Source organism: Pangasianodon hypophthalmus, chromosome 14 (genome assembly GCF_027358585.1).
Source record: "Pangasianodon hypophthalmus isolate fPanHyp1 chromosome 14, fPanHyp1.pri, whole genome shotgun sequence".
Classification (NCBI taxonomy): Eukaryota; Metazoa; Chordata; class Actinopteri; order Siluriformes; family Pangasiidae; genus Pangasianodon; species Pangasianodon hypophthalmus.
Genome location: NC_069723.1, coordinates 7412395 through 7426909, shown reverse-complemented (window position 1 = coordinate 7426909; position 14515 = coordinate 7412395). Strand labels below are relative to the sequence as shown.

General features: G+C 38.5%; 1 protein-coding gene across 3 annotated transcripts in view; it reads left to right on the top strand.

Moving 5' to 3' along the window:
• Window positions 1-13221, top strand: part of zgc:77784 (uncharacterized protein LOC402947 homolog) — a 71494-nt gene extending 58273 nt beyond the window's left edge. The window contains exons 17-28 of one of the 3 annotated variants that reach the window (XR_004579456.2): window positions 3-180; window positions 1970-2185; window positions 2417-2453; window positions 3718-3857; window positions 5480-5719; window positions 6207-6309; window positions 9106-9318; window positions 10871-11019; window positions 11146-11262; window positions 11349-11518; window positions 11746-11876; window positions 12412-13221. Coding sequence is in view for 2 of the 3 variants with exons in the window: in XM_026923891.3 (XP_026779692.2) it covers window positions 3-180; window positions 1970-2185; window positions 2417-2453; window positions 3718-3857; window positions 5480-5719; window positions 6207-6309; window positions 9106-9318; window positions 10871-11019; window positions 11146-11262; window positions 11349-11486; window positions 11746-11876; window positions 12412-12420 (1671 nt within the window). In the remaining variant the exon portion in view is untranslated. The remainder of the gene's footprint in view (window positions 1-2; window positions 181-1969; window positions 2186-2416; window positions 2454-3717; window positions 3858-5479; window positions 5720-6206; window positions 6310-9105; window positions 9319-10870; window positions 11020-11145; window positions 11263-11348; window positions 11519-11745; window positions 11877-12411) is intronic. The other 2 variants (XM_026923891.3, XM_026923892.3) reach the window with 2 other exon arrangements.
• Window positions 13222-14515: the final 1294 nt, after the last annotated feature.

Genomic DNA, 14515 nt, shown 5'->3' with positions numbered 1-14515 from the left:
AGGTGTGGTGTGTAGGGAATGTGTCTGGACTTCAGATGCAGTTAAACCAAAGCGTGACCGGGGAAGTCCTCCACGTGCTGGTGGATGACCTGGTGCCTGAGATACTGTATAGCATGCAGGTGGTTGCAGTGACCAGTGCAGGAGCTGGAGAACCCAGCGAGCCAGTATTTATTCTCATCAGTGAGTGCCTTCCACTGACAGATGCCTCTGGAGCTCAGGGTGACATTTATTGGATGTTACAGATTGAATGGGAGAAAATTCACATCCAATTGCAAATCATGCTCATTGAGCTCCAGAGTACACATAGATGAACATTAACAGATGGGGATATGGGATATTAATGCTTTTTCACTACAAGAGCCAGGCAATAGCAAGTCAAATTAACATAAACACAGATTTTTATGAGACCAAATCTTGAGCACAGTTCAGATGATCTGCTTTATGTATACAGCTGTAGTTTTCATTTGCAAACTGAATTTTGAGCCTCTAACTAAATTGTTTAAATCAGGGGTTTCCAATGTGTAATGATTACTATTTTACATATTTAACTTGTAAAAATATATATTTTCAAATTTTAATTCAATGTGACATTGACATTTTTAATCATAGTCCCTTTGAACCCAGTCCAGTGACACCCAGAACCCCTAATGGTTTGCAAGCCCCTGTTTGGGAAACACTGTTTTAAAAAATTTAAAAGGTCACAGTGTGGACATCATCCATTATAGACACTTGACATACAACCACCTTAAAATAAAAAGAGGACGTCTGCTTTCAACAACCATACATGAATTGCCACCAAGAAAAATAATGCGTATTTAACATGAGCATCAGGAAATCCCAGGTAACCAGTGGATCAGAGACATTAAACTGCTGTTTTTGGCTAGTAGCAGCTAACTAATTAAGAAGATCACTTATGAGACAGTGCTAACAGTGCTGATTGTCTATTACTGATTATATCTATTCTTCTCCAGTGCTAGCAAACCCGTGACCAAATCCTTTCATTTCTGCTTTAATGGACACCCATTAATGACCTACTTTCTGAATGTCGCAGCTCATGCTCTCAACATAGATATGTCAAATGGCTGTATGTAAAAAGTGCTCAGAGTCAGTGACGTATCTTGACCTTCAAGAAAGCCTGACTTTTTCTCGCAAGATGACCCCTAATATTGGAAAGCAGAGTGTGATTGAAGTGTCAGTTCCACTGTCAGTTACTAATTATGTTGGTGGTTAATCGGTCATGCAAGGCCATCTGTCCGTCTAATGCGAGTTAGCTAGACTGTATCTACTCAGACACCACAGAGAAAAAAAATCCTGATTGGATCATTTTCCTTTCGCCATTTCAAGATTTTTTTTTTTTTTATTGACTAACTTAACAATGAAATGAAACTATCACAATAATATTTGCAGAGACTAAATACATTACTTTAATGACTTTAATATTAAAGTGCAGACTGTCAGCTATAGCATATTATGAAGCTGATTGTGGAATGGAAATCAATTACCTGACATGAACCTTATTTCACATGTGGTTTGCTGAATACAAGACAAGCAGGAGCTGAAAATGTTCCAACATCATGTGTGTGCCACAGCATCACAGAATTTGTTCTAACCAGTACAAACACAGTCTCCCTCAACTTTAAGATGACATTCTGCACTTTAGCATAATGAGTGTTAAATTACTTATAAACTGCATTGTAATTTTGATTTTTTTCTCTCAATTTAACAGTACCCATCGCTAAACTGATGGATTCTTCTTCTGTGGCATATGACATACAGTATCCCTAATTTGACACAGCTATTTTTATGTCAGTGCTGTTATCATATCTTTTTAGAATCCCATATATCTGACAAATCTCACATTACATTCAGTCGTACCTTCCACTCGATGACACTGAACATCCAAACTGTCACCCACATACCTCTCTCTCTCTCTCTCTGTCTCTATCTCTCTCGCGCTCTCTGTCTGAAGCCCCTGTAGGGGAGCCCTCATTGCCTGTGCTGAATGATGACAGCAGCAGTCTTTCGGAGCACATCTCGGCACTGTTCAGACAACCAGCTTTTATTGCCACTCTGGGTTCAGCCTGCTGGATGGTGCTGATGGGCTTCAGTGCCTGGATCTACTGCAGACACAAGAGAAGGAAAGAGCTCGGCCACTATGCCACTTCTTTTGCCTACACACCTGCAGGTACCCTGAAATGAAATATACTGCATTGCCATTATCTTCCTGCCAGAAAACAATAGTGTGTGCACAAAATGAAAGACTAAATGAATCTCTCTGAGAGATTAAAGAATCGTAATTAGGCACTGTTCCCTTGATTTTTGGCAGTAATATAATGCCTTAATCTATTTTCTTGCTTTACTTATATTCTCAATAGAGCTAGAGATGAATGGTATTAACCTTACTTTTTTCTCCCAGTTGGCCTCTCCAATGGTGACGGATCAGGACTCGGAAGGTATTTCCATCTGCTTATAGTTTTGCACATGCGTTGAAAAGTATACTGTCAAAACATACATTCACCGTCCACTTTATTAGGAACACCTGTACAACTGCACATACATGCAGTTTTCTAATCAGCCAATCATGTGGCAGCAGCACAATGCAAAAAAATCATGCGGGTACAGATCAAGAGCTTCAGTTAAAGTCACATCAAACATCAGAATGAAGAAAAAGTGTGATCTCTGTGACTTTGATCATTGCATGGATGTTGGTACCAGATAGGCTGGTTTGAGTATTTTATAAACTGCTGATCTCCTGAGGTCAGAGGAAAATGGCCAGATTGGTTCAAGCTCCCAGGAAGGATATAGTAACTCAAATAATCACTCTTTACAACCATGATGAGCAGAAAAGCATCTCAGCATACACAAAACATTGAGCCTTGAGGTAGCTGGGCTACAACAGCAGAAGACCACATCAGGTTCCATTCCTGTCACCCAAGAACAAGGATCTGAGGCTATTATGGGCACAGACACACCGAACCTGGACAGTTGAAGACTGGAAAAAGACCAGGTGATTTTATTTCTAATCTTCAACTGTCCAGTTTGGGTGAGCCTGTGCCCATGATAGCCTCAGATTCCTTTTCTTGGCTGTTCTAGTGGAACCCAATGTGGTCTTCTGCTGTTGGAGACTTCTAGGTTTGGAGACTTCTGTCAGCTCAATCCAGTCTGGTCATTCTCTTCTGATCTCTCTCATCAACATGGTGTTTCAGCCTGCAGACCCTCTGCTCACAGGATGCTTTTTGGTTTTTTTTGCACCATTCTTTGTAAATTCTAGTGACTGCTGTGTGTGAGATCAAGAGTGATTATTTGAGTTACTTTATCCTTCCTGGCAGCTCGAACCAATCTGTCCATTTTCCTCTGACCTCTCTTATCAACAAGGCGTTTCCATCCACAGAACTGTCGCTCACTCAGTGTATTTTGTTTTTCGCGACATTCTGTGTAATCTCTAGAGACTGTTGTGTGTGAAATTCCCGGGAGATCAGCAGTTTCTGAAATACTCAAACCAGTCTGCCTGGTACCAACATCCATGCCGTGGTTAAAGTCACAGAGATCACACTTTTTCCCCATTCTGATGTTTGATGTGAACATTAACTGAAGCTCTTGACCTGCATCTGCATGATTTAATGATTGGCCCGATTAGATAACTGCCTGAATGTGCAGTTTGTGCAGGTGTTCCTAATAAAGTGGATGGTGAGTGTATATAATGACCTTTCTCTCTAGGCCATGCTTGCTTGGATCCAACATGGCTAACTATCCCTGGCTGGCAGATTCATGGCCGAACAACAACTTCAACCAGAGCAGTAAAGACTCAATGAACTGCTGCACTGGCAAACACGACTCCACAGACAGATATTACAACAGTAAGAGTCTTCTCACATCATGACAGAGTGATGTTTTTTTTTTTTAATTCAAGGATGATCTTAGGTTGAGCTGATTGTTCGGGGACTTGGGGTGGGGTGTGTGGGGTTAAGGGTAGTGTTAAACTAGCTGTGCACTAACTAGCTACCCAGCAACTAAAGTAACAGCCAAAATAATGCTGCATAGTAGACTTAAATGTTTCAATTTATTCTGTACATATTTCAGCAATCAGGTGATTATACCTGATTATTTAATTCAGTGACACTATCAATATCTGTATCGGTATTTGTTTAGTGCTGCAAATATCCCTATCTGTATCTGTGTTTGGATATAAACCTCAAATGGTCGTTTTTTTTTTAAATTAATTTAAATTAATATAAATCATGTAACTATGTCCCCAGAAACACTGGAATATGCTGGAAAAAAAACACAAAGGAGGAAATGCCAGCACTGTCAGCACAGTCTGGCTCTGACAGTTCTTCAACCTCACCAACATCACTTGAGTTGATAACTGGCCTCAACTAGAGACTAGCCTAATATAATCCAGCATGACCCTGACCAAACAGTTACTAAGGATGAATGAATGAGTGCTGCATGTTCAGTTACTGAACATGGTCTTTCTTTATACTGCAAGCTTCATATCTGAATGCTCACTCAAACCTACATAAAAGTACAAACTATAGAACTTAGAAGCTGATAAAAGTATTTATATATGAATATTGTATACATGAATGATATTCAAGATTCAAGATTCAAAGATTCAAAGCGTTTATTGTCATGTGCACAGTGAGGAACCAAGTTTCCCTGAACAATGAAATTCTTTCTTTGCTGTCCACATTGAATGCCACGATAACAGAAACTATATAGAAATAAAAATAAAAAACAGACATACACATACATACAAACAAACATAATAAGTGTAGCTATGTTACAGAAGTAGAAATATAGATTATGTATATAGAAATATAGACTATGTACATCTGTATGTGTGAGTGTGCAATGTTGACTTGTGCAAATATTGACTTATGTACAAAACAATACAATACAAATACAAAAACAATAGTACAGTAGCCTGTAGCAAATTGAGTGCAACTACACAATAACAATAGCAGCTGTCACATTTAACAATGTGCAGAATTTAACAATGTGCAGATTTACAATGTGCAGATATTCACGTAATATAAAGTTTTAAATATTTTTATTTCCTGTGGTGTTTTCCATAAATGTATTATACATGCACTATACAGTCTCAACCACATGCCCTGTTAACCTTTGTGACAAGCTTTCAAATAAATAAATAAATAAATAGTGTGCCTACAGTTTATATCTGTATTTGTATCCATTTAGAACCCATTATCTCTTCATTCCAAATAATGTATTAATATTTGGTTACATCCCTAGATATAGCACAGATCTGGTTTGATGTTAAGAAATCCTTAATTGTCCAACTTCGGGTATAAATCTGAAAAAGGGACTAAATTGAAATATGGAGGGGATGGACAAGTGGGGTGGCAGTTTTGCAGAAGATGACTGTTGCCATGGTTCTATGCATCCCCTATCAAATCAAGCCCTGCCTTTGCCCTCCACTTCACAAATTAGTTTCTCTTGTTCCTTTGTTCTCCAGCTGCAGGGACAAACTTCCTGAGGCCGAACCAAGCATGCAGCCCAACATCCAACGAAGGCGCCATTTACAGCACTATAGACAGAGCTAACGAGTCACAGCATGACATGAGTAGTGTTTACTCTCATGACCTCTACACCAGCTCACCAGTCCTGTCCAAACCTGACCTCGACCAGTGGAGCTTACAGTCTGACCTCAGCACAGCTGAATATGCCCAACTCCAGTACCCAAGGACGGACAATGGTACTGTGGCTCAATTTCACCTTCTGTCTTAACACTCATGTTCTGTTTACTACATAGCACTGTATGTCTTTTGACCCTGGTAATCTCTTATAATCCTGTAGCAGTGAAATTTAAGGCTTTATTTTAGAATAACCAACATTTTTTTATTATTTTTAATATATTGTTTAAAAATTCAGTCTTTTTCAGAATATATCACTATTATATTTATACTCTTTCACCTTGTCATGACTTCGACATTATCTCTGCTACATACCATAAATACCATTTAAAATGATTTCTTTATGTAGTTAAGAATAAAAAAATTATAAAGGTAAAATCAAGTGTTAAATAATTTGTTCAAAAACACTTGGAACACTTGTTAAAAAATGTAATTGACCTGAACATAAGGTCGAAGTTATTAGATACTTACAGAAGCCAGTCTTGCCTTTACATATAAGATAATTATGTCAATTCAAATGAAATTATTAAATGTTCTCTGTTATTACAGCTAATGTGGAAATGCAGAAGCCTTGTGAGTCAGCGACGTATAACTGGTCCAATGTTCTGTCCCTGCCACCGCCAAATACTCGAGAACAGAGACAGCAGCCCAGGTCAGGCCCAACAGCATGCACTGTCTTACACAAAGCCAGCAGATGAATTACTAAGACTTAAATGGTAGGACAAGATTATAGCACCATATTTTGAAATCAAAAGTTCAAAATGTAACACTATTTTTTGAATAGAGTTGAATATTTGATGCGTACAATTGAGTGAAGTTTGCAATAAATATGATGTAAATACCTTATATCATATCATATCATACACTATTTGACCACTTCTGTAACTTGTGTGAAGGTTATGAAGGAATATCTGTGAACCCTTACAATAAATGTTCCCTTGGTATAAATTCCATTTACACTATATAGCCAAAAGCTTGTAGACACTTGGCCATCACACCACATGTGCTTGTTGAACATCCTATTCAAGATTTAGTCCTCCTTTTGCTGTTATAATAACTGCCATTCTTCTGGGATGGCTTTCCACTAGATTTTGGAACATGGCTGTGGGGATTTGTGCTAACTGTGCCATAAGAGCATTAGTGAAGTCGGGCATTGATGTTGGGCGAGAAGGCCTGGCATGCAGTCAGTGTACAAGTTCATCCCAAAAGTGATCAGTGGGATTGAGGACTGTGCAGGCCACTTGTGTTCTTCCACAACAACCTTAGAAAACCATGTCTTTATAAACCTCGCTTTGTGCATTGTCATACTGGAACAGGTTTTGGCCTCTTACTTCCAGTGAAGGGAAATCTTAATGCTACATCATACATAGACATGTAGACAATCCTGTGCTTCCAACTTTGTGGCAACAGTTTGGGGAAGGCCCACATATGGGTGTGAAGGTCAGGTGTCCACATACATTTGGCCATATAGTGTATTTGTTGTCTTCATTTTGTCTTATGCAAACTTTTGCACTCAACTGTGTGTTGTTCTAAAACTTTGCAGTCTTGTGTATATTCATTTCATACACAATTTCCCTTTGCAGTATGTGTGTTTTTTTTGCCAGATTATTTTTGACATCTTTCTTAATTAGCCAGCCTTGTGCTGGACTGCTCTCAGTGGACAGAACGCAGGTGGAGAGTAAATAAAGGACCCGTTTTATCTTCTTATAGTGACAGCTTATAACTTATAATGACAGAAGCTAATGAAGTTAGAGCCCAAGTCCAAGCTTCAGTGCCACACTACGAGAACAAGCAGGATGAGACACAGGCCACCTGAGCATAGCCGGTTTATAATAGCTGCTGGCAGTGCACTGTGCAATGAGACACATCAAGTTAACTTCCTCCTCTTCTCACATCATGTTTGGAGTGTTGCCCTTCGGGATAGGCTCGGTTTAAGAAGATTTTTGTTGCAGTGTTCAATATGTAATACCCATAAATCCTATCCACAAACAGCCCAAGGGTCTGTGGTCTTCTGATAGTTGATCCATTTATTTGCTGGTGTGCTTCTCTGTCATGCTGTTGGATAATTACCTCAGGTCTCAGTGGGTGGGTTGACATAATGTTTGTTTGGCAATAGCACTTAAATGGGTCTCCGATTTTAGTAATCCAGGTCATTTTGATTTGTGGTAACTGGAGCCTCTTCAGGATTATGAGATGTGTATGGTACAGTTGGGGTCATAAGTTTACATACGCCTTGCAGAATCTGCAAAATGTTAACAATTTAAAAAAAATAAAATGGATCATAAAAATTGCATTCCATTTTTTACTTAGTCGTGCCCTGAATAAGCTATTTCACATAGCAGATGTTTACATATAGTCCACAAGACACAATAATAACTGAAGTTACACAAATGAACCAGTTCAAAAGTTTACATACACTTGATTCGTAATACTGTGTCGTGTTACCTGGATGATCAAGGACTGTTTTTATGTTTTGTGAGAGTTGTTCAGGAGTCCCTTGTTTATCCTGAGCAGTTAAACTGCCCACTGTTCTTCAGAAAAATCCTCCAGGTCCTGCACATTCTTTGGTTTTCCAGCATCTTCTGCATATTTGACCCGTTTCTGATTCATAATTCTGATCTTTTCACTCTGACAATTTAGGGACTCATACACAAGTATTACAAAAGGTAAAACATTCACTGATGCTCAAGAAAGTAACACAACACATTAAGAGCCAGGGGGATGTAAACTTTTGAACAGGATGATCGGTGTAAATTGTTATTATTTTGTCATCAGGGAAACACGTAAATATCTTATGTAGCTTCTGAAGGGCAGTACTAAGTAAAAAAAAAAATAAGACCTTTAAACAAAATAATAACAATTTACACCAATCGTCCTATTCAAAAGTATACATCCCCCTGGCTCTTAATGTAGTGTGTTGCCTTCTTGAGGATCAGTAAATGTTTGCACCTTTTGTAATAGTTGTGTACGAGTCGCTCAATTGTCCTCAATGTGAAAAGATGGATCTCAACATCATATAGTTGGAAAGGGGTCGAATATGCAGAAGATGCTGGAAAAGCAAATAATGTGCAGGATCTGGAGGATTTTTCTGAAGAACAGTGGGCAGTTTAACTGCTCAGGACAAATAAGGGACTCAAGAACAACTATCACAAAACATAAAAACAGTCGTTGATCATCCAGGTAACAACACACAGTATTAAGAGTCAAGCGAATGTAACCTTTTGAACTGGTTTCAAAAATTTACTTCATTTGTGTAAACTCAGTTAGAATTGTGGACTATATGTAAACATCTGTTATGTGAAATAGCCTATTCAGAGCAGTAATAAATAAAAAACAAAATGCAGTTTTTATGATCCCTCTTTTTTTTTAAATTATAAGCATTTTGCAGATTCTGCAAGGTGTATGTAAACTTATTACCCCAACAGTATTTTGTCTCCCGGTCCTGCAGGTGTGAGAATGATGAAGACTGGTGTGCTCCTCTGCCGGAGAGGACTTATCGGATGGAAGGTTTGGAGAACGCAGCCACGTTGCCTTTGAGAGGAGAGCGCTGTGGGCGAGCTACCACCTACAGCCAGCCGTTCACAGCTACCCTAAATCTATCTCCTAATGAGGAACGAATGCCAGTTAATCCATGTTTGCGGCATCCTGACTTACTGCTACGGTACACACACAAACACACACACTTACACACCTACACATCAGAGTCAAGACTAGCCCCCATCTTTCCTGGCTAGCTTCAACATTTCCAGATGGCTAGCAAACTGAATCAACATCCATTCTAATGAAAAAATTAATGCCTAGAGAACAGGCAGGTCAGATGCTGCGTTTATGCAATATACTCTCTACGCATATTAACAAGGAAGGAACAGTTGGCATTTAAATCAATTTATGAGACTTTGCATTATTGATACTAAAGGTAATAGTGTGCTGTTTATGTAATAGGATTGGCGATTGGTCCCTTTTTTTAGAAAGATAAAAATACATCAGTATAAGGTTTCATTTTTTGGCATCCACATCAAATTATTTGCTGTTAACAAAGTGGATTATTTTGGATCTTTGTGTAACCAAGCGCAACTATCTTCTAGCCCAGTCTTCTAGCACAGACTTTAGATTGATGCAGCCTATCAGCGACAGTTTTGTCAAGTGATTACAAAGAGTAAAACACCCCAAGCCTTCACATCAGTGGTGATGTGAAATACAATTGTGGGTGTAATGAACCTGAATGAAGTGGGTTATTTACTCTGTCATCATTTTCCCCCCCAAAATTCTTCAAGCATAATAGTTTCATTGTCAAGATATTGAAAGATGTTAGATTTTAGCCTTCCATCTAATATCACGACCAGCCATCACTGTGTAATAATATTCACAAGAATGCTAAGAACATTTACAGTACATTATTTCAGATTAAATAGCCTTTTAGCTGGGTAAAAATTTTGCTAGCATGTAGACAAGATACACTGTTATAAAATGGCTGGCTAGGTATGATCCATCTTACTTATTCATGGGTCATTATTTAGGGCGTTTGTTGTTATACCATAATTCATTTAATTACAGAAACTGTTGATGTACATTCAGTTACAGAGACTGAATATACAGAGACTTGTTGTCCCTTGGTATGTGACCATAATTATTTGCACCATTCAAGTGAATGGCCAAAAATGACTAAAATAAACATTGTACACCAGGGGTATTCAATCTTAGCCACAAAGGATTGCTACACACTTTCATTCCAGCCAGTCGGGGTCACCTGTAAAATTCATGTCATCCATCAACAAGGTGAAAACCAAAGAGCTTTTTAAAAAAGAGACAGATGATTATAAAAATGCATAAACAGTTAAATTTACCCTTAAGCACAATCAGGTCCTTAATAGAAAAGTTTCACATCTGTAATAGTTAACAATTAGTTAGAAAAAGGACATTACTGTACTAACTGTATATACTTACTCTAAATATCAGTTTTAACAGTGTCAATAATGTTTGACCATATGTTTTGCAGAGAAAAATGCACTTAAGAAAATGTTTTGAAAATATATTGTGTTAAAAATACAATTATAATCATCCCATACTGTATGTAAAAATATAGTATCATACATTTTATTGCATTTTTTCTTATTTTCTTATTGACTTATTACTTCAGATCTGCCACACTAACATACATACAAGTGTTATCATCAGGTAGAAGTTAAAATGTTCTTGGGTTTGTGCTTGTCCAGCATTAAGGGACCATGCGCACCAAATTCCAAATTAACTCCGCCCAACCCAAACCTTCTCACCAACCTGGAATCACACAACAGCAGTCTGCCCCGTCTGCCAGGCCACTGGAGAGACATCTGTCAAGCAGACAGGTCTCAGCACTTAAAAGGTAAAAACTCTACCAAATGATCTGTTTCAAAACTCTATACCTATCGTCGGGATCCATCATGGGCTAATATAGTATTACATGTTCTCTAATTATGTCATTTCTATCCCTGAATTTATCCTGACATAGGTGACGTTGCTTTATTTGTGCATGAGAAATCAATTCCATCCCCCACTGAGCAGCCACGGTCCAAAAAGACATCATCCAGAGATGGACCTCGGAGAAGAGAAACCTTGAAACCAGGAGGTCAGGAGACAAAATGGTTTTTTTTTCATAGAATTAGGTGTTGTACAGTGCATGTAGCAAACTCATTGGTTTGTTTATTTGTGCAGATCTGCCCCCTCCGCCTGAACCCCCTCCCGGAGAAGGCTGTCAGGTGGACCTGGCAGCCATGTCGAAGGCCAGAACGCAGCCACCTAGCCGAGAATGGAGGGCAGATCAGAGAACACAGAGCCAGTGGAGCACAGAAGGTCTGAAAACCTACTACACACTCACAAATAGGGTCAGTCACCCATCCTGTAACTCTTGTCAGTCAAGCAATGAACGGTCACAGGATGCCAGATGAATTTAAACAGGTCTATTCATGTTTAAAGTCAATCACAAACAAAGGGATATGTTTTTATAAGGTCAGACCCCTAATATGATTGCTTTCCTTCAGTGCATTCTGTTCAGTGTAAATGCTTTAGTGTCTGTTTGAGTGTAAATGCTGAATGCTGTGTTTATATACAGATGAGGAGCTTATCCATTACAGTGTGAATATGCAGTCCAGGAATCACATGTCCAGTCGGTATTCTCCTCCTGAACCTTCCAGCTCTTGCTCTCATCCCTCCACAGCTTCCCACACCAGGAGGAAAAAAGAGGTGGGCTGAGGATGTTAGCACAGTTCAGTGTGCAAATGTTTGTTTCTTGACTAATTCAGACTAATTTGAACCAATTGAACCAGGCTCCTTGAAAGCATGCATATGTCATAGTCATATACACAAGAACATATAATTAGACATTTGTTAAACTGTGTGTGTGCGTGTGTGCGCGTGTGTGTGTGTGCGTGTGTTTGTGTTTCCAGACTGCTTGGTTCAATAGGCCTAAATTAGTTAATTACAGTATTTACTGCTAACACAGACCACACGGCGCAGTAGAACAGAAATCGATATGCAGCAACACAACAACACATGTCGCAAACACAAAGGCGATTTAATCACCAGGTTCATAATTGGCCTTTCATTGATAAACAATAACGTGCTTTTAAGAAGGAGTGATGGCGATTTGATTAGAAAAAACATCATCACTACGTTTGTGGCGTGAAAAGCAATCAGCCACGCAGGAGAGCATCTCGCCTTTTGTGCTGTCCGCTGTCCTGCACCAGCAGTTTATGTAATCGTGTTTGTTTGCTTGCAGAACGTGTGAGTGGAAGATGATGATGAATTTCTTCTCAGTGTCCTGCTGTGCCATGTGATCCGACAAACTTTTATTGCAAATGATGTCCAGTAGAACACAAGAGCCATACAAGTGTATATGATTCCCATCCACCTCCTTAAGCTATTTATTTATTTATTTATTATTTATTTTATTTATTCTGTTGTTATTTTTGTATGATTCCTTGCTATGTTGAACCCCTGCTTTTATGCATACAATATTTTTGACTGTGCTTTGTGTGAGTGAACAACAAAATGTTTCTGAATGTATTTTTTTCTATTTACCTTGATACCTCGATGTTTACATTTAATTCCATGCTGTTTATGTTGTGTAATACTAGAGTCTCTGCATCTAAACCCATAACAGTTTTATGGTAGAATAGTACAGCAGTTTAAGGTCCAGCATCACTGCTTCAATTCTGTCCACACTGCAAAACTGTCATCTGCTCCAGAGAGATGAGTCTTGCCTGCTGAGCTGTGCTGCTGACATACACATTAAGAAATCGTGCAAGCTAAAGTGCTAATGTTACAAACACTGAATGGAAGTAAGCAGGGCATATTAATATTATACAAATGAGATGACCATGTTGACCGCATTAAAATTGTTTATGTCCTCTGTCGTATTTTGGATTGTGCAAGAAAACACAATAAAGCAAATGCTGAAATACATTTTTTTAAATAATAAAATGATGCAGTTTGTCTGGAAGCTTTTTTTTTATTAACGGGTTGGGATGATTGAACTATGACAAGTAAACTACACTGAGCTCTGTTTCCATTCCAGTGCAGTGTAATGTGCCAGTGAACACCAGATTATTTTTTGGGGGGTTTTTTGTTTGGGCAAAAGCCTTCTTTTTTTTGCATTTACATACTTTTGCTAGTATGGGCCTTTGGTGAAGTTGGTGAAGTGGTGCAAAAGGGGGTGTAACATTGAAAATCTGCCAACACAGTGGGATTTTTTAAACCTATTTTTGTCCAAATAGGTGCGTGCGTCACTGCCTCCCAAGATCCCTCTTGAGATGCAGGGATATTTTCATGACTTCAAGCTCGGAGTTATAGGTGTTTTCCCATTTCTAACAAGACCATTTTGTGGATGTTTACTACTGGCCTGTACCACTCACTTCAACATAAATAGGCCAGTTCCTATCTAAAAACAACAGATTTCATTATTACAATAGACATAATTCTTAATTATAAGAACAACCGTCTCAGTTGTGGCAATAAAAGGTCAGTTTACAAAGCTTCTGTGAGACTCTAAGGAGTTTATGTAGGTGGAAATATAAATGCAGCAGGATGGTTGGGTGCTAGTCAGGCACGGAGCTAAGGGGCCACCACAGAACTGATAAGTCATTGTTCAATTTGAATTAGTATTCATGAAAATCCTGTTCATGAAAGCATTTGCATCCTACAAGAACTCTTGACCTTTTGCACATTTACATTTAGGGAGACTCACTAATGTGAAACTCTTGATATATGGAGCTTACACTGTCAAATTGAAATTGTTTATTTCAGACGTGAATGAAATATACTTTTGTGAAACTCAGTTATTTCATATGAATTACTTGAAAGAAAGCAAACCAAAACAAATCCTGCCACCTCTCAAATATTTACCAGTAGGAGGAAACACCCAGGATAAGTTGTTAATGAAGATGAATGAATTTAAGCCTTTTTATTAACTCTTTAAACATGTTTTCTTGAAGTGTGATCAGACACAATTAATACATAATTAACCCGTGTGCATTCAGTTTTACTGATAAAAACCCGAAGCGTGAATGTAACTTACATCATGTTAATGAAGCAACCTCCTGAATACAGCTCAGGTACTCAGGTTTTACCTGCAAGCCTAGACAATTTATAATGATATATTATATATTATATTATATATTATATATTTTAAGACTGGAAAAAGACCAGGTGAGTTTTTTTTAATCTTCAACTGTCCAGTTTGGTTGAATCTGTGAGCATGATAGCCTCAGATTCCTGTTCTTGGCTGACAGGAGTGGAACCTGATGTGTTCTTCTGCGGTTGTAGACCTTCCACCTCAAGGTCAGATGTTTTGTGAATGCTGAACATGCTTTTCTGCTCACCAC